Source organism: Apus apus, chromosome 4 (genome assembly GCF_020740795.1).
Source record: "Apus apus isolate bApuApu2 chromosome 4, bApuApu2.pri.cur, whole genome shotgun sequence".
In the NCBI taxonomy this organism is placed as follows: Eukaryota; Metazoa; Chordata; class Aves; order Apodiformes; family Apodidae; genus Apus; species Apus apus.
This window is the reverse complement of record NC_067285.1, coordinates 21,406,001-21,433,959: the sequence shown is the minus strand read 5'-3', so window position 1 is coordinate 21,433,959 and position 27,959 is coordinate 21,406,001. Positions and strand designations below refer to the sequence as shown.

The following is a 27,959-nucleotide window of genomic DNA, read 5'->3' as shown; positions in this document are numbered from 1 at the left end:
CAGGAAGGCATAGGAGATGACTGGAGAAATAACAGACCAGCTATAAATTGGTCTGAAAACAGCTGCTGGAATCAAGCAGAGAGAAGGCAGAGTTTAGCAGCTCTCTAGTGACTGCAAGGAGATTCCATAAAAATGGTAGCTGCATTTCTCAGCTTCTAACCCATAATATAAATCACATTAATTTCTGAGCTATTATCAAAACGGAGCTAGAAACTTCCTAAAATTAGGGAGTAACTGTATCTCATGCCTTTGGGCATGTTAAACCAGTCCAAGGGAAAGAAATATGGTGAAAAAATACTCCTCTCTGTACAACCTTCAGTGAGCAGGGCTTGGTCAACACCAAGAGACTTGCTCCTCGGTGGCCACCTGCACTTGTTCAGAGTGGGTGTGAAGTGTGGATGGATGCTCAGCTGTGACAGTAGCATTTGACAGCCTCCAACTTTGTGCAGATGTAAATGCCTTCACCAGGCATGAAGCTCTGTGCCCAGAGCAGGCAGCGGGTGTTTAGTTAATTGTGCTACCCTCTACACCTGTTTTACACTGGCACAGCTCTGGGAAGTTACTCCCAGATCACTAGCATGGGAGTGTGGGGGCAAGATCTGGACCATCTGGCCCTCACAAATCATTCTGGTGCATCTGCTGGGCTCAGTGAAGGACACAGCACAATGGAAACTTACAGTGTGGTGCTACAATAGACATGAATGAGGGAGAATAAGAGTGGTGCTGTAGGCACAATGTAAGGTATACATAGTGGTTATATGGATGCAAGCAAGAAGAAAATGGGAAATGAGAGGAAAATGGGAAACTTTAGGTCAGGAGATTGCCATACATGCCCTGACTCCAAGCAGGGTATAAAGGCTGATTATTGTCCATAGCTATGTTACAGCACTCTTACGCAGGATCTTTTAAATAGGACTGGGGTGTTCAAGCTTTGTACTTTCAATCCACTTATCACACTGGGAAGTTTTATATGCATTTGGTGCAGGCAAAACCAACTGCAAAATCTAGGTAAAAGGGAAAGTTACTATCTCCCAGTGCTCCTTTACATCAAACTTCCTTGCGATTCTCTGTGCAGATTGTTTTCTACTACAATCTCAGCTGTGTTTTGAGTTTTCTTCCCCCCACTAGACTCAGTGGACAACCTGATTTTGATCCAATGTGAAATACGAAGACAATGTTTTCTGTAGGATTTCTGCTTTACATAGAAGCTGAAAGGTACATGCATCTTCAAGTTATTCACTAAAATGAGGTATGTTCCCTTCATCCTAGAACCAGAACTCAACAGGGTATGGGGAAAAAACAGGGAGAGTTCCCTCTTAATGAACAGAAGCTAAAGAAGGGGAGTCATCTGCAGGCACAAAGCTGTACCAAATACTTGCAATCAACCCTATTTCTGTCATGAATCAGGAAATTTGTTTCCTTGCTGTTTCCATCTGCTGGGTTTCCCATACATATTTCACAGCTACTTTCTAGAACTCTGTAAATAGCTTCCTAGACTTCTTGCTTCATGTGTGCAATTATTTTTCTTCTGTGTTTTCTGATACATCATTTGAGTGCCTTGCATTTTAGGAATTATGTATGAGAGCCTAAGGAACACTGGGTTGAATGATGGAGTGAGGAGGGGGCAGAAGGAGAGTGTAAAAGAGAAAGACCCAAGAGACCTTTTGAGGTATTACTGACAAGCAGGATATTGAGAAGGTTTTATGAATTGCATTAAAATGTAATAGGAGGAGGAAGGGGAAGGTCATGTTGATTTGAACAGAGAGAAGGAAGAAGTGAGGCACTTGTGGAGTGCTTGATCTTCCTGGGAACTGAGACGGCGACTACAGGAGGCCTGAGGAGCAACCTTTTCCTTTCTCCTCTCCTCCAGACTGGCAGTGGTGCTATCTGAGACCCTGCCCTCTGGGCCACTGGTTATTAATAACCACAGGATGCCTGTGCAAGCAGCCTTAAGGAGTCAAATTCACAGCACTTTGCATCAGCACTTTGTGCTGGGCAGAGCTTCCCCTGCACCCAGGCAGCCTGGGTGAGTGGGGCATGCTGGACAACCCTCAGCAGCAGCACCCAGAGACGAGCTGGGGGGAAGCAGCCCACTGCTGAGCTCTGGGGCAGGCACGTGAGCTGGACTGAGTCTGGCACTGCAAGCCTGAGGTGAGTTGACTGGGCAGCAAAATACTTTAGAGCAGGTGCTGGAGAGGGTAAGGTTGGTTTCGTTTGCAGCAAAACCAAGGAAATGACCGCTGCAAAAACTGAGGCAGATAAAGGCAGAGGAGTTAAACCAAGGAATAGAGCTTAGGGGAGAAAAAGATAGTAATGGCCCTGGTTTTAGGTACAGGATAGTGGGGACAAGGAGACTGAGGCTCCAGCAGCCACCCCATGGTGGGGTGGCTGAAAGAGCAGTAGCCCAGCGTAGCTCTGCTATCATGAAAGACTGCTGCCCTTTTCTTTAAGCCAGCCCAATTGCATGCAGCAGGTTTTCCACTCCCCAGTCCTGCTGGATTAATACAGGACAGCAGAATGGGACTTGCCTTTGCTGCTTCTTGGGAATGGGTGTGCTTGAAGAGCATAGTTCTCCACAAGGGCCAGCCCTTTCTGCCTTGCTCCAGGGAGTCCATGCTTGGGGCATACTGATGATTTCCCCCTGTTTTGCCAGTCTTACAACCCATCACATGGGCCATAACCTCGCACTCCCCCTGCCTCCTGGCACCATTGCCCCTTTTCTGTCAAGCAGGGCCTGCTTCTTTTACATAGCCAAACAGATGTCCATCTGCTCAAGCAGAATGTGCAGCACACACTTTATGACTGCACCTGCTGATGCTTGCTTTGGGAATATACCAGGGTGGGCTCTTTTATGATGTGAACTACATAGGCAGCACCTCAGTAAAAAGAAAAGCTTAGAAATCTGAAAGAAAAACTAATCCAAGAGAGTATCTGCCAAAGTGATTTGAGCTGGTTTGCTGTGGCTGGGCTTCTTTTAACAGTCATCATCACCTCATCACATGAAAGTCATGTTGCAAAAGGAGCAACGATGCAATGAAACTGCAAAATACATAGGAGATAATGTCTTTATCACAAGGGCAGTGTTCAAACTCCTGGAGCCAGCTGTTTGCTTACTAGTTTTAAAATTTAATTAATAGTTCAATGTCTTCAGTTCTGAAATTTTAAGAAACTTAAGTGCAAAGAAGCACAAGGACAGAGATGCTTACTTATTGATATTGCTTAAGCCAATGGATCTTTGTTAATTTTTATTTGCATTGTACTGTATTAGGTGAAGATCTGTCCCCTTATATGCTGTTGTTTGGGCACGGATAGCATTGAAGTGGAGCCAAGACATTTTCTCTAGTTACATTATGCATGATAACCCCCAAGAAGGACTCTGAGAATTTGCCTGAAGCAGAATTGCTGAGATTTCTCCTAATTTTCTCTGACTTTGCAGTCCAGCTCTCTCATCCTGTCCTGGGACAGAGATAGAAAACCCTGTACCAGAAGAAATCTCCCTCCTCCCCTCCCTCCTCAAAATTTTGAGACAAAAATATTTATTATCATCTATTGATAACTACATGATCTTGTAATATGGTATGACAGAGCAAACTTTCAAACTGAAATTCTGTTGCTGCAGCACAAGGGGATAGCAGAGTACAACCTTGGTAATGCTTCTGCTGTGATCCGCTGCTGTACTTTGTGTCATAATGCTCCGTATCCAGAGAACACCACAATGGCCTGCTGATGATACCCTGTATGGAAAGATACCATTCACTAGCTCCTTCATGTGGAATGGACAGAAAACTGTAGATAGCAGCTAAAAGAGAGGCAAGAAATACCTTTCCAATATTTCATTCTCTATTTCCTTATGTTTAGAGCAAAGCAGAGAACTCTTTGTGGGAATGCCCCTTGCAGGGACTCCTGCTCCTGTTAAAAGGAAAAAGTCCACTAAACTCATTGGGAAGCTGACACAAGAAGGTAAGATATGTAAAACTACACACATGAGAATTGTTTGGATTTCAACCTGAATTTCAGCCTTTAAAATTTCACACCCTGTCTGACTGAACTCCCAAAGCAAGACCTGCAGGGGACACAGCAGGAGGCAGAGCCACAAATATTACTAAAGCTCAGCCTTCAACCACATCACAGTTTCTAATTTACTGTTCAAAAGCATTGCACACACACTCAGGTCAAAGGTTGACCTAGATTACACTTTGTAAACCCATGTTCTCCTGCAGCATTAATTTGGATGCACACCAATGTGAATGGAAAGAGAACATGGTATTTTAAGGGTATCAATATTGCTGTGCCTAGTGATAATCTATGTTATTCTCTCTCTTATAACCTTTGTGTCTAATATTTGTCTGTAGTTTAACAATTATAATTTTTCCTGTACGTGAAAGAATTAATTTTATTCCAGCACTCATTATTTGAAAAAGTCAAAGTCTCTTAGCGGGAATAATACAGCAGAAAGAATATAACTTGGGACACTTTTAATTCTACAGACTATCTGTGTTCCGGGTAGGGTGACTTTTAATTAACTGTGATATCCTCACTTTTTCTCTTTTGTTTTTGACAGCATGGGGAAGGTTTTTGGAGTTTTTGAAAAGTAATAATTCAGTGCTGTCCCTTCCTTCAGTCCTCCAAAAGGGCTGTAGAAACTTCTTTTCTAGGGTATAGGTATATATTTTTCTTTTTGTCCCCAATCCTTTATTCAAGTAAGTAAAAATCCCATTTGCAGTTAGATGGCATTTCCTCTTGTGCTATGAAATAGTGCTATATAAACTGGCTTGCTAAAAAAATAACATTTTTTAAGAGAATGGCTAAGAAAATGAATGAACTTACACCAGTTATAAACTTATACCAGTTTAAGGATGGAGATTCACTCTCCGTTGTAAATGAGATGCAGAGGTGGAGTAGGTGATCTTAATCTTGTTTAATAAAGAAAAAAGAAAGCTTAGGAAAAGTTGCTTGTTTCTGAATGAAAAGCTTTAACTTCATTTCTGCAAGATTTTTACACTGAAAATGTCTGAATCCATTGCTTTGATGGAGAGTTGGTTGCACCAAATCAAATTGAAAATGACTTATCAAGTAATCAGTGTATTAAGACTCGTAGAGAACTTCAACTACTTTTCCCTTTAAAAATTCTCCTTAAGATAAATAAAAAGATATAATATCATTGAATCTTGCCATGGTTTCAAGATAAAGTTTAAACCAAAGCACACCATTATATTTATTTATTGTATGTCAGCCCAATCTGAAAAGCTGACTGCCACTCATCTAATTCCAAAGAAGGGGAGGGGAGTGTAGGGCAGTGAGCAGAAAAGGCCTTTTGAGGCTAAGGAATCCTACTGCTCTGACTGAGATGCTTCAGATGTAGGACACATGCATCTAGCTTCATGCTTATGAAACACTTCTCTGTGCAGATTTGCACTGACTGCAATCCAGAGTAGATTGTGCCCATCTATATCCTAAGTTTCATCAATACAAAAATTTGGTGCATAATTGCTTCCTAAAAACTACATTTAGAAGAGAATTTGGCTGCCCTGAAGCTGCCTACTGACCCTGGGAAGCAATGGTCAAGAGACTTGGACCAGATCACTTCCTAAAGCATCCCATTTTACATGTTTTGTAGTCATGCCACAAGAGGTGTCCAAGCTGAACCTGGGGAAGAAGATCAGCATCCCCAGAGATGTGATGCTAGAAGAACTGTCTCTCCTCAATAACAAAGGATCCAAGATGTTCAAATTACGTCAGCTGAGGGTAGAGAAGTTCATTTATGAGAATAACCCTGATGCCTTCACCAACAATTCTATGGTAGGTCAAAGATTAAAACTAAAAAGCAGCTCCATATACCCAGGGGAAACAGGAATGGCATGTGCCCAATTCTCCTCTGTCTGTATGTGCATGGGGTGGGGGCATGGGGGATCTACTAGCAAAGAAGTGCAGAAAGAACCCCAAATTATATAAACACAAAAGTTTTATTCCCTTTTGGCAGCAGCATTAGTTTCCTTTGGCAAATACTTGGTATCACGTATGCGGAAGTATGAAAAAATTCAGTAATGAGTGACAAAGGAAGTCTGCATCTTTGGCAGGTGTCCAGAGCTGTGAAGGGCAGGACTAGTTGGTTTTGTACCCATTCCACTTCTTTGCAAGACAGAAATGATGCATCCAGATCTGACTTCAGCTTCAGTAGGTAGGGTTCTATTTTTAGCCTAGCATACATGTATGTATTTCCTGCTGGGCAGAGTCCTTTGGTCATTTCTGCAAGAAGTTTCATAAATTAAAATTCAGACATAAATCTCTAACCAGTAAACCAGTATCTTAATTTATTTTTTTTTCTGAAAGCTGTTTCTTTTCTTCTAAAATATTTTCCTATCAGATATGTTGTATAAATTCAGACTTTTTTTTTTTTTTTTTTCCTATGAGTTACTACTGTTATTTGATCTTCTCTCTACAGTTAATTGCTGGTGTAAAGTCTTCTGAAGATACTTAAACTTTTACAGATTAGACTTTCCTTTCACATGATTTTAATCTGTTCAGTAAAACAAATACAAAATATTTCAGGTCCATAAGCATTTTGATGTAGCAGCTTGTCTTCTGATGTTCTTAAAAATGTATTTGATCCCTTTATGGCATCTATTTTCCAGTCCAAGAAAACTCAAGCAAAATAAAGATGAACCTGAAGAAGATGTTCTGCCACACAAAACCACACTATTTCTTAGCCCTCTGAGGTTTTCAAAAGCAGCAATAAGTAAATATTTGTAGTTCACTTCCAAAAATAACAATTTGGGAAGCAGGATACCTGAAAAAAAAGTCATTAACATTACAACAGTAGGTCAGATTATAGAGCAGGGACGACAGACCAGAGATATAGCAAATATATCTGCTGTTGTTAGACTTCAGGATTTTCTTCATCTCTTTGTGCTTTAGGTGGTTCATCTCTTCAGTGAGCTATCTCTTATAAAGGATGTGAGAATGAATGGTGTGTTTGGACTCTTTAGATGAAAATCCTAGAGAAATGCAAGCTGTTTTTATAAATATGCAGTAATTGCAGAGGGGTCCAAACAGAGAAATACAAAGTGAATTAGATGTGATAAAATGACTCAAAACTGGACATGCAGAGGGGACAGAGTCCTTCCAAGACTGACATTACAAAGGCTGATGACAATAGCTTTTTTGTTAGCTGTTATTTCTACCTTGTTTATTCATCTGTTCCTGACTTTCACTCCTTACCCTTCCTGTAGAGAATTTCTCCCTCTATTCTGTAAGAACACCCCTGCTCCTAAGCTCTTTAAGCAAGACTGTAAGATACTGTCCTGTGGAGAAATCTATTTGGGAGTTAGACAAGACCCTAATAAGCTTAAGATTTTTTTTATGGCTTTGCTATATGAAATTAATGGCATGGCCTCCAAACAGCAGCTGGTACTCTGCTTTAAAATGCTCCATGATTCACCTTCAGGGCTACCTTTTCTCCACATTTATGGTACAGATAAATCTCCATTGGTCAGTGCAGGAAGACTTCAGTCTGCCCTACAGCCCTTGCTCCGGTTCAGCTTTGCAGGATCACAAATACAATTGTTACCATTTGCTGGCTGCCCTATGCGCTCTGTGCAAGGACTTTGCCAGGCTGCACCCACCGTCTCCATGGATAGCTATTCTCATTGCCACAGCCAGCTTGAGTTAGCATCTTTGCTGGCAGTCAGAGCAGTGAGAAGAAAAGCTGAGCAATCATAGCAACTGAGACATCCTTTCAGGGAGCTTGGGCAGGTAAGGGCAACAGATCTGTGGCCTTGCTGTTACTTTCCAAATCGTCCAGACAGTACCTGACCTTAGTACCAAATAACTTTAATAAAAAAGCTCTTTTGATTGCAATTTGATTAGTTTCTGTTCCTGTCCTTTCTTGCTCCTGGCTCTGCTTAAAAACCATGCAGAAACATGGGAAAGGAACTCCGGGAGGAAAATAATGGCAGAGTAAAAAATGCTTACTGTTACTTCCAGTTACTTCCTCCTCCCAGATAGTTTTTATGTCCTTTGCTCCCCATCCCAAAGAAGTCATTGTGGGACAGTGGTTTAAAGCTGGTCTCACGTGTTTCCTACTTTTATGTCATAGATTTCTTAACTGTCTCAGAATATTCTTAGGACATACTTAGCAAAGGAGGGCAAGAAAGCTTGGGGGAGTACAGATTGCTTATTTCCCCCAGAAAAAGTCTAGTAGCAAGATAGTGTAATAGAAAAACACACAAAGTGAAAGGTTATTAAAACTAAATCAAAACCATATCAGAGGTCCCAGAATAGCATCTGCTGTAGCCATAAACCTTCCACACAAGGAAGAAGATCACAGCAGTCATATGTCATTGATCCACCCCCTGTTTCTCTCCTCCTACTTCTCCTCCAGCCAAAGAACCACACTGGACAATCAGATCACTCTCCTTACTATTTGTGGAGAAAATACATATATTGTCTGTGTGTGAATGTCAGACAGCTCCGTGCAAAAGTAAGAACCTGCCATTCTATCACTGCTGTAGCTCCACCCATCCTTTAAAGGCAAATGGTAGCTAAACTCACAGTCAAAAGGACTGACTATTCCCAACATGAGGAAAATGAAATTTACTACTTATTTACTGTATAGCTTTTTTCAATACTGCAACCCTCACCTCTCGCAAATATACAGTACAAGAGAATATTTTTAGGGAGGCTTGAATCTGACACTTTTAGGACACTGATATCCTGCCAATCCTCCTTGTTTGATGCTGTGCTGAAGAAGCTGGGGTCTGCTGAGCCCTGTCTAGTAAGGCAGATGAAGGATTTCTTCTCCTTAGCATCCTGTCACAGGAACTGTCATGTTCTCCGTGTCTCAGAGAATATTATCAATCTTAGCATGCAGCTGCAAGATACAATTTACTGCTGACTGAAGACCCTAACAAAATCCTGACTTGCTTTGTGCTCTATTACTGTAACATCCGACCAGTTATAGCATGAAGTAAATTACTACATTTATTTTTTAATGGTGAAATTCAGCCATGGAGCAAATGAACAAATAAGCCAAAAATCATAGAGAGGGTCTCAGTCTTGTCTCTGGGTCTCCTAAATCGCATTTTACTGTTCAGCAAGTAAGTAGATCAGCAGTTCACAGACCTTTTCTCTACTTCATAATGCTAAATTTGTTTGGCCTCAAACACATCAAGATCATGTGAAATGATGTTTCTTAGCCTTACAGCCCTACTCATTATTGCCCTAAATCTTCTCAAGGTCCCACCTCCACTTTGGGAACCTCTGTGTAAGACCATTCTGCTAGCATCAAGTGGAAATAGGAAACAAAACCGTAGTTCTGCTTTTTGGGTGTTGCTGTTATGCTATTTTTCTTTCAGTGAAGATCCTTAAAAAGTCTTCTTTGCTAGTCAAAACCTGTGACCTGATTTGAGTTACATGCAGGAGACAGTTTATAAAAAGACTGTAATTGCCTCTTTTTTTCTTTTCCTCTTTTTGCTTTATCTACCAGATCTTAAATGAAAACCATTAGGAAGGTGGAATAACTACTGTCTTAGAGGACAGTTAGCAGCAACAGCACATCAGAAAACCATAGACCCACAAACAAAAAACCCACCTAGATACTTTCTCAGACTCACCCGTAAGTTAAAATAAATGTATTTCCCACATCTTGGCAATGCTTGTATGAAAACAAGGTGAATGTGTTGGCAAGTAATTTCTGCTGGACTTCAGGTTAAGAGGTCTCTTCAGATAAGCTAAGACACCAACTGTGAAACAAAACGTAAGCAAAAAAGGGGTTAAAGAACTGGTTTACTGTTCCTCTGGATAATGGCAGGAGTTACCCTGTATTCCTTTTGCTGCTGAACATGAACTCAGAGGAGTAAGCAGAGGTGGCAGAAAGAAAAGGGAAGTGGTTATGTTACAATGCCAAAAGTGGTGCTTCACAGCAGGCAGAAGTTCACAACCAACCTGCCTCAGAGATCTCACATGTTAAATAGCCACACATGATACAGTGTGTGAAGGAAAGCGTAAGAACAGAGGAACAAAGATGTTATCATGCAATTACTTGGTTTAATGCACAAGCATGCACTGATGGCTCTGTTTGCCCCTTCATGTATTTAGAAGAATACCAATCAAGATCACTGGCCGTAGGTTTAAATGGAAAATGTTAGGAAAAGCATTCTTCCTAGGAAGCTTGTTCTGCAGGCAATATTAAACCTTGTGAACAAATGTTACAGGATAACCAAACGCTAAGATATGAGAGAGTCTTTCAGGTTGTGACCTAAGCAGAGTGAATCAGCTGAGACGCAACTTTTCTAACAAAATGAGCTTGCTGTGCTGGAGTTGGTGCAGAAGACCTAGAGGTCCCAACTATACGCAAAGCTGTACAGGAGTGAACATGAAGTCTGATGCCTTCCTACTCAAGAAGTGACTAGTTTGGAAACATCAGAATTACAGAGAAAAGAGCCTTTTATTTACCACAGTGGTTTGTCGGAGCACTGGAAGAAAACCTCAGACAGAAATTCTGAAAGTGAGTTTCTTTCATTCACAAAGAAAATGCAGCAAGGATGATATAATAGACACATAATATATAAATATTTTTGGTAGTATTAGATAAAAATTATCGTTATTTAAATGAGTAAGTTCAGATATAGAGGCAAAAAATAATTTGCCTAAGATTAAACAGCAAGTCAGAAGTAGACCTGGAAATACAAAGCAGGAACTCAGCCCGCTGAACTGTGCATCTTGGTGGAGCATGTTTTAAAAAGATTAGCTTAAGATACTTCAACAGCTGAGGTTAGTTTTTACTTTCATCCTTTTTTTTTCTTAAGTGAATCATAGGTTTAAGGTGATGCAACTCCAAATTAAGGACCAAGGCACACACTTTGATAAAAACAGCAGACAGTGTATGAGACTCTTCAAGTGTCTGAATTTTAAATCTCCCATCCCAGCATTAAGGAGCATTTGAGTGGCTGCCACTGAGAGGACGCAGTCACAGTAACTTCAGAAGTGTTAGTAACCACTAAGGCATCAAACCTTTGGGAAGCTCTTTACCAGTGAGGTGGAAATAGAAACACATTTGGTGGCCTCAATCATCATTCTCTGTAGAGCACAGAAAGGAGCTGACAGGGAGCACACAGTGTCTTCTCCCAGGGACTGCCTGCAGTGACGTCAAGGCCTTAAGATACCTAGAGATCTCAGCTCTATTAGTTGGATCATCTTTCATTATCTTTTTTTTTTGAGACACATGCAGTAGTTCCAGAGAATACAGAATTCATCCATCTAGGCACTCACCCTGCAGGATCAGGCTCTTGCTAGCACTAAGGACTTCAAAGACATGATTCCAATTTGTTTACCCAACCCATGGGACTACACATCACATGAACTTGCCACAATAGTTCTCGTTAGAGTGGATTTAAGGACACTCAGGGACTACCTCCAACAGTGCACGGACAGGGCAGATCCTGCTGTGGAGGGACTGTGTGATCTGCCCCCAGAGCCAACAGGAGAAGGTTATTAGCCTTCTCAATTGACACTCCCTCCTGGGCTTCTCTCCTGGGACTTCCACAAACAAGGTCAATCAACCCTATCCAAGGGGTCAGTTTTGTCCTGTGAATATGCATACACATAAAAGCTCTACATCCTGTTAGCAACCGCCTAAGATATACATTCTTCTCAAGTGTAGGCTGTGTTTCACTCTGAACACACTGGCCAGAGGCATGTTCTAACTACCAGAGAGAAAGCTGCACCTACCCAGCTTTGACTACACTGAAACTCCTGATTGAGGCTGCTTTTCCTGAGCTTCACTCCCTTGAAATGAGTTCGTTTGAATCCACTGAGGTTCAAGATTTCAAAATATTAATTTGCCTTTGCCTTCTGTTATAGAAAAAGATTATTCGGTTAATTTGAGCTAATGCAATCTATTGTGATGGTCAAAATTAAAGAAAATCATAGTTTCTTCTGACAGATGAGTAGACTGAGGTAATGCATGGAAAATGGGTCTTACCTATCTGAATGGAGATGTCTGCTGAACAAAGGATGTTTTCCCAGTGGGTCCATAAAAAATAAAGAACTAATTTCATTTGCAGCTAAGTAAGATTTAGGTGTGGCTTTCCCAAGACAGACCTTGTGTTTCAGAGAAACTTCACTCCTGCTCAGTGATAATACTGCAATTTAAAATAAGGCCAGATGGTGATGATGCCCCTTCCCAGTCACATCGAATATTGCTGTGCACAAAATCAAACCAGCCCTTTTTACTGTAGCTCATGTTACACTGATGTTTTATGACCTTTCCCCCCCAAAAAAAAAAAAGTGCATGTAAATAACCAGAGGAAAACAGAAATAAGCATTTAATTCTCAGGAAGGCACAAAACTTGGGTGAAACTTGAAGGAAAACAGATGCAACTCCTGTTTTGAAATTTCTGAGCAAATCAGTAGAAGCATTAACCTTGCATGTATATAAATGTTTTGAGAATAACCTCATTCTGACCCCTAGCCCTCAAAATACCCTGTTTTCAGTTTGCTTTTTTACAGCTATATAGCTCCCACACATAATTGAACAGATTGCCCTGCTAGCTCCTGTGTACAGCTTAATGCTCACAATGCTCTCTCCTCTCACTGCTTCCAGACATTCAGGGAACATTATCTTTGCTGTTCCTAAAAAGGGAATTCCCTACAGCCAGGAGAAGGTCAGACAGTCCCTAAAGGCCCTGGGGGCACCAGCTCTGCCACTTCAGCCTGCAGCTGGCTGCCTGCCTGGGTTGCAGCCTGGTGATCTGCTGTGAAACCCTGGACACTGTTGCTGGAGACACAGGGAGCAGAGGGTTAGATAATTCCGCCTTGAGCCTTGTGGGGTTTTCACTTCTCATCTATTTTTAGCTGATAGAACAGCTGGCCTTGGAAGCCTGTTTACAGCCTGGAAAGCTTATTTTTGCTAAACTGCACTAGGTGTAAGAGCACTGAGAAAGCCTTAACCCTTTGAGAGCCACTGACTACCTGAGATGTATTTATCCAAGCAGAATTGCAGCATGAGGAACCACAGATTCAATCATTCCGCTTCAGCAATATTTATTACATCTTTGCACATCTACAGCCAATCCTCTAGTCCAACAGGAAAGACCATATGTGATACATAACCCAGGTTACTTGTATTATACAGCTGTGTGGGCTGTAACACACAAGAGATACGATTTATATCTGATAGAAGTCAAGCTTTGATCTCACGACTAATGAATACATAAAATATTTTTCTGAACTTATTATATTAGTTTCTATTCCACACGAGCATTTATTAAAATTGTGGTGTGCAAAGACAAGGACCTGGTGCTGGCACCACAGGGACTATTAATCCTACACAGACTGTTTGCTCTTTCAATACAAACCGCAGGGATTCTGCCTTCTAGCTTGGACTGTGAAGAGTAGGTGGCCTGGAAAACAAGATCAACTTGATTTTACTGATGAGTACAGCTTTCTTTCTTTCTTGTTGCTGGTTAGATTTTGTTTATTTATCTACATATTGCTACAAACAAAACTCTTCCTTTTTGTCATTTTCCTTGTGTGGTCTCCAATAAGTCTCTCATGTTTTCCCAGGCTGTTACCTCTTCAGTCTTTCTCAGTGTGTAATACTCCTCCCTATGCAGACCTTCATATATATGGAAAACAGACATATGGGCAGTCACCTTCCAGGCTTTTATGTTGTCACGGGTACCCTGTTGTTCTGGTGCCCTGTAACACGTAGGTCCCACACCGTAATCAAACTGACTTTCCTGGGCTATCTTAACCTTGACATGAGAACACTTCCTATTTCTTGTCCAGCTTGCTTTCCCACAGGTTACCCAATATATCTATCTGCACCTTCACCTGCTTTGGCAAAAGCCGTATTTCCTTTCCCTTTCTCCTGCATTTCATACTGATCACTACTGGGGACAATACACAGATCCCTCTTTTGTCACCGTGTCCATATAAAATTACTAGAAGGTGTCCATTGAAAGGCGTGCTTCCATTGCCCTTGCTGCTGTTGTACAACTGCTTCTATACTGAACGTACAGAATAACTCACAAGAAGTTCTGTCAATGGTTTTGTAACTGAGACAGAAAACTAGTCAGATCACGGGGACTTGGGAGTTCACATTCTGAACTGTTCCAGCCGTGCAAATGTGAATGGACCATGTCCTGTAACAAGGATTCCTAATCTCTTTTCTCCTGCCCTAGGATCACTTTCAGAAGTTCATCCCACCAGGAGGGCATTACGGGGAAGATGCTCATGGCTATGCCCACGGGCGGATGGTAGGAGGAGTGACAGCTGGGCAGCATGGCTCCGGTATGCAGCAGCATCCCGCTGTTCCTCATGGGCCTGGAAGCAAAAGTGGCCGTGGGGACAATGAAGGGCAGTATGTTGGGGAATCAGCTGGAACCGGTGGAGAAGGACGTGATGGTACTGAGAAAGGCAAGTGTCTCTGCAAGAACAAGGAATAGCTAAAGCTATCAAAATTCATGCCAATCTTACTCTTAAGGACAAGCAAATTCATTTAACTAAGACCTGAATTCTTCCAAACTAAGTTTGACTGCAAAGTCTAGAAAAGCTGAACTGCCTTTAGCTTAATAGTTTTGTTTGCAGGCTTCTTGTGTTGCTCAATCATAAGCAAGAGCAGAAATACCTGCCTTGGCTGGACCAAAAAAACACTGGGAAACTTGATTACTGTTCTCCTAAGGTTGATACAGCAGTATGCCACTATGGCATAACCCTCTCTTTCAAGGGTTTCAAATTGACTGCTACTGGAGACAGCAGTGTTAGCTCTTTAGCTCAGGAGTCCAACCTGATACATAAGTTTCAAGTACATCACCCCTGACCTCAAATCAAAGTTTTCACCTAGACAAACCGCATTTTTTTTATAATCTTCAGAAAGGAACAGCAATATTTCTAAAAGTTATGTCGTAATCACCATTGTACCACTGAAGCAATATCTTTATGAGTAAAAGTATTTTTTATTTAATATAATCCTTGCTTAATTTATGCTCTGTTTAGTTTGGCCAGAAAGCTCTAGAACCAAATTCCTTGCAAGAAAATCAGCAGGTTAAATCATTATTTTAACAGTCCCTATAGGATTTTACAACAAACAGCAAATTTGCTTGGGAACCTGGAACCACTGTCACAAGTGACCATATGAGTGACTTGTAAAATCCAAGGTTTTTCATTCACATTCTGAAAGAATGCAAATTTTAAATAAAAATCAGCTTTTAGATTTCTGGACATCTCTGTGAAAAAAAGAATATATGTAGACTCTTGTAAGAGATTTTTCTTCATGGTTATACTATTTTTGTGTGCAGGAAGGAGAATTAACATCATCCCATAGCTTTCACTGCAGAGATAGAACCTAACTGCTTTTCTTTTTCAACACGAGCAATCAATTTACTTCTGAACTACTTAGCTTAAGTCCTTCATACAGAAAGAGGGAAGGAGTTGTTTGGTTTTTTTTAATGCAACTGTGATTCTTGTGCATGTCTGCAATTCTCTGAAGCCAGAGAAGCCCAGGACTTGGCAAGGTTTGTAGAAAATAAGCAAGACAAAGAAAGTGTGATAAAGAAGAAAGTTTGAGACGTGTAAAAAGTTTTTATTCTTTGTCAATTACTCCATAAGGATTTATGTTTCCTACAGAAACTATGGCATCATGAAAGCACCAGAAGGTCTAACTCCATTAAACAATTATTCATATCTGCCCTAAGCAAGCTAAGTGGAGGTCACTGCTCATGAGTTTCAAGGTTTCTGAAGGCTGAGAATCTTAAAAGTGTGCTACATGTCAATACACAACCAATGCTCTTGGTAGGAGATTGTTATTACTAAAAACTTTCTGGCAATCAAGTATCTGAATTAGCAGTAAAGTCCAGCTCTGTAATTTGCAGGATTTTAACTTCATATCTTCAAACTGCTTTTAACCATCCTGAGGTGTTTAAGCCAGACTTCTCTCTAACATCCTGGCTCAGGAGGGTGAGAAAATGAATGTCTGTTCATGCAATCACAAAGAAAATGCTAACCTATAAAAATACTGAGACAAGGCAGATGTTAACTTCAGAACATTCAAGAACAGACTACTAAGGAAGACATAAGTAAAGATGGTTGTAAGTTGCCAAGGCCCTGAAATATGATGGTTAAAGGTTTTTGGTCAGTGAAGGCCAACTTCAAAATTTGAGCCTAGTTTTGGAGTTTATAGTCAGGGCTTTGTTTGTTGTCAATAATGATGCTGATGATGATATTTACATTTATGTTTGCTATGATCAGACAGAGGAGAGAGGGAGAAGTAAATTATGAAGTTAGATAGCATTTTGCCTTATATAAAGCTTTCCCTGAGTTAGTGAGAGATGATGGGATAAGAATATTGGTTCTTGAGATAAGAGGTTTCAATTTGAGCAACCAGAGAGAACACTGAAAAATTAGCTTTCCATTATATGCTCTAACACAAATTCCTGGATGAGTGGCTCTTAGACTGTGGTACATCTGCTTTTGTGGGTAGCAATGGAAGTGGCATATGAGAGGTTTTTTTACGAGAAATCTAACTATTAAATCTCATACTTGATCCAGGAGTTACAAAATCTGGAAAGAAAGCTGGTGTCTCAACTTCAATAGCAGAATATGGAAAGGCAGTGTATTTAAAGTGTAATCTAACTAGATGTTTTACCTTCCTCTGTTTACAGATGCAAAATCAGGAGGCAAAAAAATCACTATATTTAAAACTTACATCTCCCCTTGGGAACGAGCAATGGGTATCAGCCCTGAGGACAAAAGTCAGTTGACTATTGACTTATTGTCATATAGCCCCAAAGCTGATTTCCCCCATTACAAGTCTTTTAACCGGTAAGTTTTCTTGGATATTCAATTCAGTTTATTTAAAATGAGAAAACACAATAACCCTGGCCATAACCTTCCTGTCTTGTGCAATGTAAGTATGTTCAAGTTGCATGTCATGATGCTTAGCACAGTCTTCTGTGGATGAAACATTTGGAGGCCTACAAAAAGAAGAGACGCTAAGAGCTAGAAATTTTAATTTACCTTATGGACAGAAAAGCTACACAGCAGGAAAGAAGGACTTTAATCCTATTTCCTTTTCCTCCTCACCCCATTTGACCAGGGAGATTTAGCTTGCCACTGTTTATTACTGCAGGCATTTAAAGGTCAAGAGTTCCGGAAAAATACTTACGATCAGAAGCCATATACTTCACAATACTTCAGATAAGAACCAGGATCTTTCTGCTGTTTCTGATAAGAACTGGAAGTTTTACAAATATTTCTAGGGCAGCAACAATTTTCTGTTAACCTCTCTATATCATTTTGCTACCCACTTCCATAGCCTCAGGACATAAGGATCTAGCACAAACCCAGTCACTTCTGCAATAACTCAGCCTCTGCCTCCTACGTGTGCAGGGTACCAACAGGTGTATGGTTTGATGGAGATTGATGCAAAAGGGATGAAAGAAGTACACAGGAGCAGAGAGGGGCTTCTTCTGTTTTTAAATATTTTGTAGTACATAGGCAATGGACATGTCTATGTTCTTGGGAAGGATCTGTTGCCAGTCAACTGCAACAGTGGTAAAAATTACAATCTCAATAACTTTGATTATTTATTTTCTAAACTAGTTGTTTACCTGTGCTCTGTTTGCTAATTCCATGTATTCCACTATGCCAGGACTGCCATGCCTTATGGGGGTTTTGAGAAAGCAGCCAAACGGATGACCTTCAGAGTGCCTCAGTTTGATATTGGCCCTTTGCTTCCAGAATCTCTCATGATTTTTAATCAAAATTTCAGCAACAGACCCTCCTTCAACAGAACCCCAATACCTTGGATGCCTTCAGGAGATTCTGAGTACCATACTGAGCTCAATGTGCCAAGGAGTGGTGAAACAGAAGAGCTGTAAATCCCCATCTCTAAGGCCTTCCTTTCTTTCTGAGCCTTTTCTATTTGCAAGTTGATAGTAAGGAGCTGAAAAGTGCAACTCTAGTTCTGACAGCTCTTCCTTTATTTTGCCCTTAGCCCAAACAAGTTCCTAGCAGGTTCTAAACTTATCTTCACTGTAGTGTTAATCCATACCAGAAACAGAAGGAGAGTTTTATTCACCAGGGTATAAAAAGGCAAAACTAGGAAGTGTTTTTCTGTTTAGCAATGCTAAATACTGTCTGTCTGCTCTGCCATAAATCTGTTTTGTTACATATTAAAGTAATAAAACACCAACAGGAAAAAAAGTGCCTTTGTGTTTTGTCTTAAAAAATGCTGCTGAATCATCGAACCATGGAATGGTTTGGCTTGGAAGGGACTTTAAAGATAATCTAGTTCAATTTGGGGATTAGTAATTTAAAAAGTTTCAATCACACTACTAGGTTGTTCGCATGAGAAGAAATATTGGGGAGTGATTAGGATGATCCTAAGACAGGTATACATCAAGGTGGATAAGATAAAAATGGCAAAACTGATGATGAAGAGTGATGACTTCAAGAGGAAATGATACAGGTAATTCTAACAGCCATCAGAGATAAAAGAGCAAGTCAGCAAGTTAGTGTAATGTACAGATTGAAGTATTTCACAACTAAGATTCCCCAGTTCTCCAGAGTATAAAATAGGTGATAGCTTCAGTGTGGGTTTTTTTTTTCACACAGAGAGACCAAGAAGGCAGTAGATCTGGAAGGAACAGAGACACACTCAAGTGAGATGATTTGCCCATAGTCAGAGAGCAAGGAATAAAAAGCTTTAACTACAACAGAAATAATTTGCCACTCACCACAGTGCATTACTTATGTAAATACTCAGCATCAAAGGCAATTTAATGTCTTGTAACAGTTTTATCAATGCCACACATACAGGAAGAAAAGCAGGCACTGAGGAAAACCAATAAAGAACTTGATTTTTCTATATGAAGTACCTTCTGTTTCATGAACATTTGCAACCTGACACATAACATACAAGACTGCTGTTTCTCTACCATACCCCACCTCAGCCTGCATGGAGACTGGTTTTGAATTTTCTGTCCTGGTGCCTTTGAATCAACATATCCTCTAAACAGCTTATTTACTGGGACAGCTTCCACTGAAGTACCTTTCATTTAAGAGTTTTTCATCCTTGTCTAGAAATCCCTGCAACCATATATTTTATTTTAATTCTGTTTGAATAGTTAGAAGGTTGGCTTTATCATACTCTTTTAAAAGGCTACTGCCAGGGCTACACTGAGATCTCTTTAAAACTGTGCTAAAAATAACAAGCTGCAGAAGTAATGAACGAGTGCTTTCCTAACTTTGCCCCAGGCAAGCCCAGCACAGGCAAGTGCCCTCACCAACCAGCACGCAAGCCTACGACATCTGAGTGTGTCAGGCAGAGCTGGGTGCTGGGTCCATCAATCATCCCATACATAGTGAGGGGATAAATTAGGCACAGGGGTTGGACACAATCTACACTGTGGGTCCAAAGTCCATCTAGGAGACAGGCTAGCTACATCACAGGTCTCAGGTCCACCCAGAGGAGTGCAGGCCAGCACCCCTAAAATGCAACTCAGACAAGGGCCCAAGGCCCAGGACTGAGTTTAAAACGGGGTTTCTGGGCCATAAGTGGGGTAAAGGTCCCAGCTAAGGCTGGTCAGGGCAACTAAGGGCTGCTGGTGCACACAGGGCAATGTTAGGGAATGCTAGCAAGAACAATCATTTGAGTTCTACTGGAGCATGGGAAAAAAATAATAAGTAAAATAGGCCATTAAACATGCAGGGAAAGGTCAGGAACACTGTGCAGCAAGAGCACAGTGCTCTCTGGTGGTGTAGTTTCAAAGTTCCCTGTTCAACCAAGGCAGCATCATCCAGCAACTAGGTCAAAGGACTGGGTATACACCCAAAGCTCTCTGATTTATGATGTACTGTTGGACCACAGTTTTTGACTGTGAGCTCCATTATCTCAAACCCTAACTGGGGATAAAATATTGCAATGTGTTCAGAATGAGTATTGTATCACTGCAGTTTTATCACTGCAAATTATTAATAATATTGTTATAATTCATACTTTAGTACACTTTCAGTCTCAAATCCTGTCAAGCAGGACTCATGTGCTTTTGTTTCTAGTACAAAATGGGAAATATCACAATACATTTTGTAGAACAATTCAGACAACGATTGTCTTGCTGTTTATATAGCTTAAAATACATGCCCGTTTAGTCATTATTCAAAGTAATGGTAAAAGTGAGGAAAATCAGTAATCTAAATTCTGTCTCAAAAATAATTAATTTTAGTGAGTTTTGCAGCTACTGTAATCAGGGCAGAAGTTTGTCCAAAATGGTAAAATATTTAAGAGGAAGTAAGTAACTGCTCCTGCTCTTTGTTTTCCTTGGGCTATGATGTAGACTCAGGAGAATTGTCTGTGTCAGAGATTTGTTTTGGGAATAAGAGGATTTTATAAGATTTAATTACAGTGGATTTCCCCCACATACTAGAAGCTACAGAAGGGAAACTCAGTCATCTGCTTTTAAGCAGGATCATCATAGTTAGAGATAAGAGAACTAACAAATTAATGAGCCCATCCTCTTATAAAGGCAAGCTTTCAAAGGACTACTCCTTGGCACAACAAGCTGCTCTTAGTACTTCTCTGGCAACTTATGGGGCCCACTGCTACCCATCAGCAGCACACACACTAATTTCTCTTGAATGAGTACTAGAAAACTTTGCAAGCCAGCCTGCTGGCTCACAGCACATTAACACATTTATATGCAATCTCATCTGTGCCCAAATCCTCAAATTGCAGGTTACAAACTAGTTTAGACAAGCTGCCTGCTCTGTCTTGGAGATATGCCTGACCAGGACCAACAGATAGTCAAGCAGAATTTGCAGACAAACGCAGAAGCAAGACTGCACACATTTTGTGGAACTTTACAACTTTTGTGAGCTGCTGAGTATGTGGGATTTGAGACACAATTATATTAACAGCATCATATATTTACTACTAAAAGTATCTTCATCTAATGTAATTAATTTAGCTGTGCCTTTATGCTGTACCTTTAGCTCTCTATGTATTTAACACACAGCATCACTTCCCCTCTGAGGATCATCTTCTGCTTGCAGTTCAGCTCACATGATGCTTTAATGAGTGCAAGTACATGCTCAGATAAATACTGTGTTAATTAACATATGCAATAAAGAGAAATACACAAACTACTCTGAAGCAATGCTCTTAAACACAATGTAAACTCCAGAAAGATTAATAAACAAATTATCCAATATAAACTCTTCCTTTAATTTTAAACTATACTTGTTAGAACCTTTATTTATATCAAAACTTGTAATGCACATTTTTCAACTTTTCTGAAGAAAACCTGCAGGCTTTTGTTTGTTTGTTTTGACCTTCTGATTAACAATAAAAAAAAAACAAACACAAAATGTTTTGTGCAAAGGGTTTTAATTTTAAAACTCTGTTTTTCGTGTAAAGAAAACATACTTTCAGGGAGAACTGACACAAATAAATTTGCAGAGGACTACTACCCTTTAAAAACAGGGAGAAGTTATAGGTATAGCCCTAGCCAGAGTTATAATGAACTTTCAAAATTCAACAGTAAACAAATAAATGCATAAATAGGGCGAGATTAATTTATGGTTTTAAGTCTTTCTTCCAGTGCCAAACCAAAATAGTTAATTCCACTTTGCTCTACTAACAAGGCTTACTGGGAACACTTATTTTTGGGAAATTCGGACAGGGAAGGCACAATCATACAATGAAAGAATGACAAAGGACTCTTCTCGGGCTCACAAGCCAAGGGCAGCATCACTGTTTTACACCAGGTTCCTGCATTTGTAGATGGGGAGAAAAAAACATACAAGGAGGGCACAAACAGCAGTGAAATAGGCTACCCACTAAGCAGTGTTTTACTTGTGCTCTAGAACATCCCTTTACACAAAAGGGGAGATAAGGACTCTGCAGATTTCCCCTTCTTATTGGGAGAAGCTCCTGCCTGAAGCAACAATCTCATTATGCATTATACACTACAGGGAAAACGAACTGGCCCTGGAAGAAGGAACAAACAAATGAAAAACTTTCTGCTGGGCAGCCTAAGGACAACCTATGGGCTTTGTTGCACAGAACCTCCCCTGCTCACAGACGCTGTACAAATTCAATTACACTGCAGAGCACTTTAGTCCAACCACACAGTGCCTGGCTCAGATGAGTAATTACTTTCATATTCTATTATAAAAACAGCCATACTTTAATAGGCCTGAAGCTAACAAGGATTCAGGGCTTCATTATATCTACTCTCTCTAAATGATTTTCTTAATTATTTTTGGTCCCTAAGAGAGGCTTGAGGCTTTCTTCATTCGCTTTCTCTCCCAGTATTGGCTTGATTCCCAAAGCAAAAGATTGAAATGGGATAGGAAGTCACAAGTAAACAAGCATTCTTCCAAATGCACAACTTTTTGAGGATATTATTTTAGTCATGTTAGAAGTGTCAGATGAACAGCAGCAGCACAAACAGTATCGCTAACACCCGTATATATAAACAGCATGCTTTAAGTCTTTGCTCTGGGCAAAATGAAAGGTAGTCCCAGTCCTCCAGGCATACTCTATGCATCTGGTATGATGGTGTATCTGAATTATCAGAAGCTGGTAATTCTGGCATATATAGATTTTAGATACATATTATGCATCAACTCACTTCTTATATGTAAATCTGAGGCTCAGCAACTGGATAAATAGAACTTCCTTCACAACTTAAGAGAGCTGGTGGCAGTCCTCCTTGCTACGAAAGACATATCCCTCAGATGTCAGGAACACTGAAATACAAGGGCAGGAAAGAAAGTCTATTAGCCCTCATGTCTTTACATTTCAGTTTGAGTAATTAATTGCAGTGTTTATCCAGGATGCTAGCAACAAGACATCAACTGATAATGGAAATAGCAATCCTCCCAGTCACCTCCAGACTCTCTCTACATGCATAATCCTGAATTCATAGGAAAGGACCCATTTATTTCAGTGGCCTTGAAATGTGTTTCTTTGGTATCACAAAAAACACTATTAAGCCAGAGTTGTTACTGCCAGCACTCAGCACTGGTAACAGGATAATCACACACTGCAATGTACAGCTGATACACTCCAGGGAACGTGAGCTTAATATTAATTTTACATGTTGTCTATTATTCAGAAATAAAATTACAAATTTTTACAAGATCTTAATTCAATTTTTTTTCCAGATCTTGAGATGGTCTAATTGATGCCTGAAGCACTTGGGACAAATGATGTTGAACACACAGTGTTATGGCTCTAACCTGCGAGGAAATCCAGTTCTCCCATGAACTACAAGTTAACTTCTGCTAGACGTTAAGGTGTTAAGACTGTCACCTTTGGCTCCAGTCACATCCCACAGCTATCACAGCCCGTACTGTTCAGAGATGACAGACGCTCTGCAAGCACACCTAATAACTTTCTGGTAAGAAAGAGACAGGCAGCTCTGTCCAGCAAACTCTGGTCGTGGCTTAAGGCACCGAGCCTGCGTTACGCTGCTCCGGGCTCGGCCTGGGAGCAGCCAGCGTCCCGCAAGGCCAGGCCGGGCCCGACCTGCTCCGGACCCGACAACTACCGGGAAGAGTTCACCGGGACTCGGCCCGCGAACACCCTCCCCCCGAGACTGTTCCCAGCCACGCCCGGGGTTCGTGCCGGGTCTGGACACAGCTCTACGGGCTGCCTCGCCAACAGGGAGGCCGTTAGACACACCGGAGACCTCTCGCCCATTCTGGGACGGGATACCAGGCTAGGCCTGCCTTCCGAAGCGCCCCGGCCCGGGGGCAGTGGGGCCGGGCTGAGGGGATGAGGAGATCCCTGCGGAGAAACGCGCCAGGCCCCGCCCCGCCCCGCCCCGCCCTGCCTTGCCCTGCCCTCTCGCGAGAGCAGGCGCCCTCCGGCGCGGCCCGCGGCTCTCGCGGGAAGAGGGCGCCTCTCGCGAGAGGCGGCAGGCGCGGCCCCGTAGCTATAGCAGCGGGGATGGCGGCGGCTGCGGGGCGGGCGGTGCGCGGCGCCGGCAGGTAGGGACGGGCTCATCCTCGGCAGGGAGGGGCTCACGGGAGGCAGGGAGGGGCTCACCGGCGGCAGGGAGGGAGGGGCTCACCGGCGGCAGGGAGGGAGGGGCTCACCGGCGGCAGGCAGGGAGGGGCTCACCGGCGGCCGCCGCGGGGAGAGGGCGGTGCCTGCCGCCGTGCTTCCCCCTCAGCGGTCGCTCCCCTCGGCGGCTCACGGGCTGGGTGAGCGGCCGGGGCAGTCTGTGCTGCGGTGCCAGCGGCCCTGTTCCGCCGCTCTGGGGAACATGTGGGGTTTCTTTCCCCGTGTCCCGTCCCCTCAGGAAAAAGCAGCCAACAGCCAGCAGCCACCAGGCAGGGTTGTTCCCCGGAGACCCCCAGGGGCTCTCCCGGCTCTGGCTCTGCGGGCGGGGGGGCTGCGGCCGGCAGGTTCTGTGTGCGGGGTCTGCCCCGGCCCCGGGCTCTGAGCCCCGGCTCACCGGGAGGGAGTGACCCGCAGCCTCCCTGGGGAAGGGGGAAGGAGCGGCCGGTACGAGAAAAAGGATACTGGGGGACAGAAAAGTATTTCATCAGTAGGAGTCTTTGAAATTAGTATCGCTGGCGTTGCATTAAGTTGTTAATAACTTGGACATGTTCAACTGCCGCTAGAAGTTACACTTGTGTGGAAGCTGTGCGTTAGAAGAAGCTGCTCAATTATAGTACTAGATTTACTGTGTTGGTCCAAGGCAGTCAGAAGCATGTGCTTTATTTATTTTATTTTTTTTAAAGCGGAAGGTGTTTACTTTTCCAGGATCTGATTTCACTTGAAACCCTTCACTTGAAACCCTTCCTTCAGTAGGAGGATTATGAGTGAGGATTTGTTAGGATTACAGGATTCCTAAATAGGAACCAGAACAATATATACATTCTGCTTTCAAAAAGTTGCAGACACAATGACTTTCTGGTCTTTCTGCTGAGTGAAATTGTTGTGTGTATGGTAGTAGCTGATCGTGCATGTGAAAAGAATTCAAAGAGCTTTTCAGATTTCACAAAAAATAGTGTTATGGGGAAAAAAAATGCATGTTAAATGGGAGGAAACCTAGTTGTATGATTTCTCATGCAGTTTGAAAGAAGAAAGTAGGTACTAAAACAAAATCTCTCTAAGCTTGTGCTGCTCTTCAGACTTGAAAAACTAGAAGAGTTTTGTGCTGCAATGTACTTGACATTGAATAACAGTTTTGGAAACCAATAGTAACAAATACAGTCTTGTGTTTGTTGCCAGAGGGAAAAAAAAACTACTGCTGTGCTGAGAACTAAACTGCTGAGGTAATACATAACTTGAACATGACAGCTTTTAAAAGTAGTTACTAAAATGTATTATAGGCTAAAAAAAATTTGAATGAGTCTGTTGAAATCTGTTCTCACTTAGGAAATGATAGAAATAATGATAATTTCACTAGATAAGATACTCTTTAAATTCTATTCTAGCACCTAATCAAGAGTGTATCTAATCAAGCATGCTGCATATCATTCAAACTGAATTAAGTAGGAGCATTTATTTTATTTTTTTTTTCCTCCTCTCTCTCCACTCACCATGGTGATGCCAGCCAGGCAGCCTTTTGCTGCAGTGTTTTTGGGGTGGGATGAGGGGTAAGGGTGTGCTTGATTTGTCCCGTACAGACAGACTTACAGTTATCTCAGAGAATTTAGAAGTTTTGGTTTATTTGTGGTCGTGACAGCTGTAAAAGCATTTCAATTAATTTCTTTCAGTCATTGCAGGTAAAAATGATGTCAGTTCTTCTCTCTGGCCTGGGATAACAGTCTATTTTGAGTCTTTAGTCATGAGTTAATTAAAAAGGATAATGTGAATTTAAATCCTTCTTTATACAGTCCCGGTGATGGTATTAGGCATTAAGCCTCCTTACACAAATGTTCATGGAGAGTGCATAGAAGAGAAAGTGTGTTTATTTCCCGGTTTATGGAGTTTAAAAAATCTTGTTACTTGGAGATGAAAGAATAGTGGCAGAGGCCTTAGGTGTCTCATTATTGTACATGTAGTAGGTTCTATCCAGACTAAGCAGAATTTAGCCTCCATTGTGTTTGAGTGCTCTATAAACATAGCTGTATAAAGAACAGCAAAATGCAGCAGGTGATGCAAAAAGGAAACTGATGTAGGAAGACAAAAGAATAATAAATATGCCTTTATAAATTATTATTATTATATACCTTATAAATAATAAATACCATACTTTTCAGAACTAATAAAAGTGTCTTACAGTAAATGTGCCTATTGGCACCTGTAGAACTTGTTTGTCGTTTTGTTTTTCTCATGCAACCTTCTGAACTTCAAATTCCTTACACATCTTCTATTTCCTAACATATGTTCCACTCACTTTTATTCAAGTTGTTTATTTTCATTTGTTCTCTGAAATACTCCTTAAACTTTTTCAATTTCTTTCTTTTCCATCAAGAGTGGCTGTGGTCACAATTACAAAGTTATTGTGTATTTCTGTCACTGAAGGTCATTCCCTAGCACAGATATGCAATGTTTGATGGCAGAGAGGAGCAGCATAAAGTCTTATTATTGACGGTCAAGGAATTTTGACTGTCTTGCATAAATCTCTCTATTTTTCATGTTAGCTGCAAGTCAAGTCATAGGCAGTCTTTAGTCTTTAAGATTTTGCCTTCAGTTGTAGGCAGCCCACTTTCCTAGGCTTATACCCTGTGTGTGAGACAGATGGGAGGAACCACCTCCTAGCTGCAGCCTGGATGCTTTGTAAGACAAGTGACACAACACGTAGATCTCTTATTGTGTCTCTTGACTATGCAGGTTTTACATGCAGTTTATTCCTTTTCTTTCTGTTATGTCACTTGATGCATGGGGTTTCCTGTTGTGTGACCTGAGGAAGTTAAATGGTTTGAGGGGATCTCACCAGCCATTGTCTATGGGTCACATTACTAGTGTTTGGCCAAACTGGGATATCACTTGGCTATGCTACTCTCAGTTTGTAGCAGTCAGCTACATGCCAGCTCAACATATGTGCAGTTTCAGCTTGCTCAACTTATGTGCAGTCATTCAGTTGGGAAGTTAACCTGTTGTGGCTTTCCTAAAGTGACAGTAGGTGTTCTATTTCTGGAGTTGATGGAATCAGAAGGAGAAATTTGAGTATGTTATCAACATCATAGTAAAAACCAACAAACCTGCAACAAAGGCAGGAGGCTGTTAAGTTGACTGTAGTGCATGCAGAGCACTTTCTGTGATTGTTATCATACTATTAAGAGGCAAAAGAAGAGGCTAGAGTTTTGAAGCCTAAAACCATTTTTGCTGAAATTATGAAAGCATGTGGAAAGTTATATGCTGTTATGGACTAATCTGTACATTTTCTAACATATTTATGAAGAAATACTGTAAAAACATGACTTGTCTAGTATTGTTCACAGTAACTTTTAAATAAATCCCTTTCTGAATTAAACCCATCTGAAGGGAATGTAATTCTTAAGTGTTGCTGCTACAAGAGTTATTTAAATATTTTGGCTACAAATAAATTTAATATCCATTTTGTTATAATGTTATATTCCTTTTATAGAGCACGGTGACAATTTTCTTCAAAGTCTTCGGCCTTGTGAAATGCATTTTTGAACAAGATATCCAAAGAAATCTTTAAGCAACACTGTGAAATTTCAGTTTTAAAACCTGCATATTGGTGTCTCTTCTTTCTCATCTTTCTTTGGTAATAAAAAGCCTGAAAGCTTTATACTGGTAGAGAGGTAATTATAATTGGGTATCTGAGGGGCAGAAGTAACCTTTATTCACAGAATGATGTACTGTGCTGCTGGTGGTGTAATTTACACTGTTCCTCTGACACTCTCCCTAAGTCCTAGTCTGGAGATGGTGCCTTAAGGGTAAGAGATTATTTCTGACTCTGTTCAGTTTTGTTGAGCTGAAGTTGTTTTCAGGAATGCAAATTGTAATGGTGAATTTTGAGTTTGAT

At 41.2% G+C, this 27,959-nt stretch overlaps 2 protein-coding genes and 1 long non-coding RNA gene across 5 annotated transcripts in view; 2 read left to right on the top strand and 1 right to left on the bottom strand.

Annotated features, from left to right (window-relative positions):
- The first annotated feature begins 1,962 nt into the window (after positions 1–1,962).
- Positions 1,963–18,204, top strand: MYOZ1 (myozenin 1). 2 transcript variants are annotated; one of them, XM_051618349.1, is made up of 6 exons: positions 1,963–2,151; positions 3,859–3,960; positions 5,618–5,799; positions 14,184–14,418; positions 16,662–16,821; positions 17,651–18,204. In XM_051618349.1, the coding sequence occupies exons 2-6, from the start codon at positions 3,885–3,887 to the stop codon at positions 17,877–17,879; spliced, it is 882 nt and encodes a 293-aa protein (XP_051474309.1). In that variant the 5' UTR covers positions 1,963–2,151; positions 3,859–3,884; the 3' UTR covers positions 17,880–18,204. The 2 variants fall into 2 exon arrangements, with proteins under 2 accessions (XP_051474309.1, XP_051474310.1); XM_051618350.1 differs by lacking the exon at positions 3,859–3,960.
- Positions 6,400–23,775, bottom strand: LOC127384253 (uncharacterized). Of its 2 annotated transcripts, none has more exons than XR_007889391.1 (3): positions 23,690–23,775; positions 22,635–22,752; positions 6,400–9,740 (listed from the first exon to the last, which is right to left on the bottom strand). It is a non-coding gene; the product is annotated as an uncharacterized LOC127384253 (long non-coding RNA). The 2 variants fall into 2 exon arrangements; XR_007889390.1 differs by having other exon boundaries at positions 23,245–23,769.
- Positions 23,776–23,953: 178 nt separating this feature from the next.
- The window catches only part of USP54 (ubiquitin specific peptidase 54), a 98,045-nt gene continuing 94,039 nt past the window's right edge, over positions 23,954–27,959 (top strand). The window contains exon 1 of the mRNA XM_051617452.1: positions 23,954–23,997. The gene's annotated coding sequence lies outside the window, so the exon portion shown is untranslated. The remainder of the gene's footprint in view (positions 23,998–27,959) is intronic.